At 39.4% G+C, this 6,363-nt stretch overlaps 1 protein-coding gene across 3 annotated transcripts; it reads left to right on the top strand.

The window, feature by feature from the left end:
- The first annotated feature begins 243 nt into the window (after positions 1 to 243).
- LOC111777493 (kinectin-like) lies at positions 244 to 5,592 on the top strand. 3 transcript variants are annotated; one of them, XM_023657131.1, is made up of 5 exons: positions 244 to 357; positions 547 to 2,625; positions 2,903 to 3,475; positions 4,258 to 4,442; positions 4,583 to 5,592. In XM_023657131.1, exons 2-5 carry the CDS (start codon positions 567 to 569, stop codon positions 5,318 to 5,320), a joined length of 3,555 nt encoding a protein of 1,184 aa, XP_023512899.1. In that variant the 5' UTR covers positions 244 to 357; positions 547 to 566; the 3' UTR covers positions 5,321 to 5,592. The 3 variants fall into 3 exon arrangements, with proteins under 3 accessions (XP_023512899.1, XP_023512897.1, XP_023512900.1); XM_023657129.1 differs by having other exon boundaries at positions 244 to 2,625; XM_023657132.1 differs by having other exon boundaries at positions 244 to 2,625; positions 4,258 to 4,416; positions 4,583 to 4,671.
- The last annotated feature ends 771 nt before the right edge of the window (positions 5,593 to 6,363 follow it).

The raw sequence follows: 6,363 nt of genomic DNA on the forward strand, positions 1-6,363 counted from the left end.
TCACTATAAAAAAAAAAAAAAAAAAAAAAAAAAAAACTGTTCGTTTGGAAAAGCTGCTAAATTATCGGAGATAAACGGATAGATTTAATTTTAAAATTCATCCCGCAACCGTGATTACAGGATAGCAGTTGGGGAAAATTTAAAAGAAAAATAAATAAATAAATAAAATCATAATTAATTAACAATAATCTCTTCCTAATCTATTTTAAATTATTTGCTTCTTCTTTTCTATAAATATGGGGGCTGGTGGAGCCGAGTGGAAGGAATGCCTGTAGTTGCCGTATTCATCACTCTTCCGCTTCTTCTTGTTTCTCAACCTCTTCAATGGCGGGATTCTAGGGTTTTCACTCGGTTTCGGTATTCTCTTTTGCATTTTACATGCGGCGGCGTTTTTGTTTACAGTAGCTTTTCCTTTTTCATTCTTCGTTCTTGTGCTTTCTTTTGCTATCTTTTGCTTTCTTTTGCTTCTTCTCTGGTATATTGGTTGGTGCTATTTGTATATTGCTGTGCATTATATGGTTTTTTCTTCTTTTTTTTGTTGGGAAGATAGAGTAGTTTTTTTCGATATGGAGAAGATTGTTTCGGATATGAAAGTTGCGGAGTGGAAGCGGAGTAGCCTATACAAAGCGCACGAACGGTTACATATGGAGGCTTCTTCATTTTTGCTTCTTAGTCTTCAGTGGAAGGACTTGGAGATGCACTTTGATTCGACTCGTGATATGATTCAGACGGAGTACGAGGAGCTTGAACGGCGGGAGAAGGCGATTAAGTTGAAGGAAGAGCGGTTGGAGGATGTGGAGAAATCTATTGATGCATGCTCGAAAGAGATTGAGTTGAAGAAGAATGAATTGTTCGAGTTGAATCGTTTGATTGTGAAGTGTGATGATGCGATTAGATTGAAAGGGTCGGAACTGGATTTAGCACAAGAGAGACTGGGAGGTTTGTTGAAGGATATTGAATTGAAAGAAGACACGGTCAATAAAGTATGCATGAGAATCTTGGACGTTAAGAAAGAGTTTGACGATAAGGAGAAGGCTTTTGATATGATTCGAAAGAGGATTGACGATTGTGAGTATGTGATGGAATTAAAAGAACAAAAATTAAATGGAATACTACAGTTAATCGAAGAGCGATCAATTGAATGTGATTTCAAGGGGAAGAGTGTAGAAATGATTAAAGCATTGCTTCAAGAACATGAAAAAGAGCTTGCAACCAAGAAGAAACAATATGATGCAATTCAGATGGCAATTAAAGAGAGGGACGTAGAACTCAAACTTAAAGAAAAGGAGCTTCAGACAATTCAAAATATGATTGCCACAAAGTGGAAAGAGAAGAGATTAGACAAGATGGAAAAGGCTATAAAATTGAGGACTGAAGAGCTTGAACTTAAGGAGAAGGAATTTGGTGTAATGGAGAGCAAGTTGAAGTCTCTTTCTGAAGAGTTATTATCAAAGGAATCAGAATTAGAATCCATCAAAACGTGTATCAAGGAGCATAGTAAAGAACTTGATGTGCAGGAAAAGCAGCTCGACAGCACCCAACAATCTATTCAAGATTGTCAAAATGCTGTTGTACTGCTTACAAATTATGCTAGTGCAATAGTTAAGGAAATTGTCCAATGCTCGAAGGAATGGGAGTTGAAGGAGAATCATCTTGATCCACTCCAAGAATCCATGGATGACTACTCGAACAACGAGTTTCCTCCTGTGATGAAAGAACACGATTCCATTTCTTTGATAGTGGATAAATGCCTTGAAGGCCTAAAAGCTCAAAAAGGGCATTTCAATTTGTTGAGAAAATCAATAGAAGAGCGCTCAAAGGATCTTAAGAATGAAGAAAATAATTTTGAAAAACGATCAGAGGAGCTCAACAAGAAAGATGAGAAAGTGAGCACATACCTAAAAGAGATTGAATATTTAAAAGCAGACTTGGCTTCCCAGGTAGCACTGCTGGAAAAAGGCGGTGAAGGTCGATTAAAAGAAATACAACACAAGGGGCTGGGTGAGAAACTTGATTCAAAAGACAAAGATACCAGTCTAGTCAGAGATTTGATGGAAACATGTAATGAGAAGGTAAGATTAGTAAAAAAGGAGGAATCAGGCTGCATACCAGCTGCAAGTTCTAATACGTTGAATTTTCATATCGGGTCGGCATTGGATGGAACGCTTCTGTTAGTTCTCTTATGTGAACATCTGAAACTACATGATTTGGTACGCACGGAACTGATTATTACTCTAAAAACATCCTCTGATCCTGCTAAGTTGGTTCTAGATGCTTTGAGATGGTTCTACCCTCCACATACGGTGTCGGAAGATGCAAAAATCGATTTGCATAATGCCAAGAGGGGATGCATTTTTCTGTCTGAACTATTATTGAAATTCTCACCACAAATCACGGCTCCACTGAAAGAAGAAGCTCTAAAGCTGGCTGGCCAGTGGAAGGCTAAGATGTCAATGGCAGTTGAGAATCATGTTGAAGTGGTGGCATTCTTGCTACTTGTAGCTAATTTTCAGTTGGCCTCAGATTTTGATGCAGCTGAACTACAGATTCTTCTGAATTCTGTTTCACAATATAAACAAGCACTTGAGCTAGCCCGAGCGCTTGGTATTGGAGATAAATCTTCTGGTAAGCAGTTTATGTCCTTTTCTCATCTTCTTTATACTCATTTATTACAAATTGTTGGCAAAGTAGTTTCCTAGGTGTAGTTGTCATAATTAATACCTTTATATGCTTTTATCTTGCATTAAATTATGTATGCATCTACCTGGATTCGGACCCATGGAAGTGATGTTATCATTGATCATCCTGCTCTTTGATGTAGTGGTTAAAATCAGATGCCAACTAATGCTGGCTGGTTTGAAATTGTCTAATCTCTCTGCTATTTGTTTCTCATTTTATTCAGAGGGCAGAGCAACTCCTAGCTCGGCTAAACCGGAGCAACCAGAATCTTTGCCAGCCAAGGAAGTGGAGTTGTCTTCCTTAAAAAATGAGCAGCTCAGCATGGATCCAAGTGAGGAGAGATTATATTTACTTCTAAACAATCAGTTGACTAGACAAAAATTGGTGCCAAGTGCAATCTTATTATTTCTTGAAAAGTCATCAGACCCTGCAAAACTTGTCTTGGATCTGATTAAAGGTTATGTTCACCAACAGTTGAATAAAGAACAGATAGGCTTTGAAGAAAGTTTCTTGAGGTGGTCCACACTTCTTTTAAAGCAACTAAAGCAAATCTCACCAAGTATTGGTCCAAAGGAAAGAGAAGATGCAATGAAGCTTGCAATTGACTTGAAATTGAACATGAGAAATGATACAAATGGTTCTATGGATGCTGTTGTCTTCTTGCTACTCATAGTATCGTATGGATTGACGACTTCATTCAGCGGGGATGAGATTTTGAAGCTCTTTGAGAACGTAGTGCTTCATGAACAGGCATCAGAATTGTGTCTGATGTTCGGGTATAATCAAAAGATACAAGGTTAGCTGCGTTCTCTGTTCTTTTCTAATTCCTGCAGTCAACTTGCATGAACATTGGAGCATCATACATTCTTTTCGTCAAAATTCCATGATTGATGAATTAGTTTTCTTTGTTAGGACTTGGGAATAATGTTGAAATATAGCTATTGACTCAGATTTCCTTACACTTCCGAGATAGTATTACTTTCTGGTATCAATCATGAACAAAAACTTATGGACATTAGCTCATAATTACTAAAAATATTTGTATCCCATTCTTGTTCCCCATCCCCATCCCCCCACCTATTTCATTTCCCATCTCTGAAAAATTCCCCATTTATTTTTGCGTGGGGACAGAGACGGGTGGGGAATATAATCTCGTCTCCGGCCCCATCCCTCTCCCATTTTTTCGTCTAAATGGGGAATCCCCTCCTTGTTTGGGGCAGGAACAAGGACAGGTCCAGCAGGTAAGCTGCACATCTCAATGTGCTACAAAGCTGCACCTAACTACTTTTCGAGCAAAAATTTTAAAATAGAATAATCAAATGTTTATATTGATTCTATTATTTATTAACGTTCATTAGGCATGTTACAAGTAAAAAGGAACAGGTACCAAACGCCTGTATTGGAAGAAAGGAAAACAAGAAACAAGAAACCCGTACATTACCTTACCTTCTCATTTAAGTTTTGAAATTTGATTTTACAAAACTGGATGCAAAAGCTTTCAATATAATTTCTTCCTTGGCATTCAATTCAAGCACCATTCTAATGGGGTACTTCGTCTCGTATTCTTGCATTTTGCAGAGCTTGTACAAAATCTTATTGGAACAAAGCAGTTTGTTAGGGCCGTCAGGTTTATATGTGGATACAAGTTGGCATCATTTCGACCTGTACAGATCCTGAACGAATATTTGCGAGATGCAAGGAATGCCACTGTAAAAGCCATCAATCAAGACAATACAGGTCAGGAAGATGTTCATGCTGCCACGGTTAGTAGTCTGTTCTCGAGGAATCCTCAAAAAGATGAACATTGAGTCATATTGCCTTCTACAGGCCCTAAAAGATGGGAAAGAAATAGGGTGCTATTTTCTTTGTTTTTTTGCTAAGATTTATACTTTGACTACTACAGGTTGAAGCCATAGACAAGGAGATAGATGCTCTGAATTCAGTAGTCACATGCGTTGCAGATTGTAACCTTGGTTCTGAAATCTCCTCTCAAGGGCTTGAAAGCCTTGTTGTTTCACTTAAAGATATGAAAAGGTTGATACCCAACAGCCATGGTCAACCAATAAGTTTGACCGATCAACAGCCACATTCCATCGTTGTTCAGCCACAATCACCACCTCGGGCCAATTACGAAGTCCAACGCACATATCCAACCAAGGGCGAAATGAAACAGCAGGTGAATTGGGATAAGTCCGAAGCGCAAAAACTGCGCTCAAACCATGAAGCCTGGCAGCACCATTCTCCTCCAACCCATCAACCCCATCAGCAACATTCTCCTCCAACCCATCAACCTCATCAGCAACATTCTCCTCCAACCCATCAACCCCATCAGCAACATTCTCCTCCAACCCATCAACCCCATCAGCAGCAATATCCATCCAATAATTCCACACTGCAACAACTGCAGAAGAAACGGAAGAGTATTCAGTATAAAAATCGTTCAATGAAGTACCCTCGAAAGCGTCCATCAACTGGACCTGTGTTTACAAGTTCATCTCCTAGAGTACATGATAAAAAATCCAAGTTTCAGCGGTACAATTCAAGATTTTCTGCAATGCCCAGGCTATTTGGTTTCCGTGAGGGTGGTCGTGCTACTGAACTTGGAAATCGTACTACGTCCCCAACCAGGTCTAGACCATAACCTATGTCGAGGTATGCTTTTCAACTAATCTAATATTATTGTTTTGGTAGTTCTATTGTAAATGCTTTTAGGAGTAGTGAGTAGATTTTGTGTCATGGATGGCACTATTATAGTTGCCTTCGTTCTAGAAGGTGTTCAACTTGCAAAAATGTGCTGGCATGACGTGAAAATGTTAGTTTTGTAGATTTTTGCGTGGTTGACCTAGATAGAAACGTCAATGTTGATATCCAACCCTCAAATTTATAGATATATTGATGTATATTTGAATATCAATGGCTATTCTGGAAAAAAGTTATAGGTGTCAAGAAAACTTGTGAAATTTTTTATGCTTATTTAACTTATGAAACGTACATAAAAATATCAACAACAATAAGTCAAACATGAGGCCTCCATGTGTGGCCTCATCGGGTAAGGCTCAAGGACACTTACCTAGAGAGGTGGCCTCATTGGCTTAAAGCTCAGTCTCTAAGTAACACCTGCCTAGCAAGATTATGCATTTCAATTTTTAGGTGAGTTTAAAGGAACTTTGATGCCTTCGAAGTTTTGGTCTTTGGGGAAAGGAGGACGAAGGGTTCTCTTCTTCTTCCTGCCTTTGCCTTGTCAAACGCAGTTGAATTAGGGGTTTTCTTCTTCCTGGCCTCTAGTTTTGGTCGTCTCCACCTCTGTCCTAATTTATTCTTTTCGATTTTCGATTTTCTCCACCTCTTTGTTGTTCCACCATTTTGCCCTAATCTATCATTCTTGATCTTCTTTTTCTCTATGCCTTCAAAAGTTTTTCTTCCGGCCCTCTAGTTTTACATCAGAAACAGTTGCTGCGTCTTCTCGCGTGTTCTCCGTTTGGGAACGCTTGCTGCGTGTTCTCCGTTTGGGAACGCTTGCTGCGTGTTCTCCGTTTGAAACAGTTGCTGCGTGTTCTCCGTTTGAAACAGTTGCTGCGTGTTCTCCGTTTGGGAACGCTTGCTGCGTCTTCTCCGTTTGGCAACGCTTGCTGCGTCTTCTCCGTTTGGGAACGCTTGCTGCGTCTTCTCCGTTTGGGAACGCTT

The sequence above is a fragment of the Cucurbita pepo genome, chromosome LG16, assembly GCF_002806865.2.
Source record: "Cucurbita pepo subsp. pepo cultivar mu-cu-16 chromosome LG16, ASM280686v2, whole genome shotgun sequence".
In the NCBI taxonomy this organism is placed as follows: domain Eukaryota; kingdom Viridiplantae; phylum Streptophyta; class Magnoliopsida; order Cucurbitales; family Cucurbitaceae; genus Cucurbita; species Cucurbita pepo.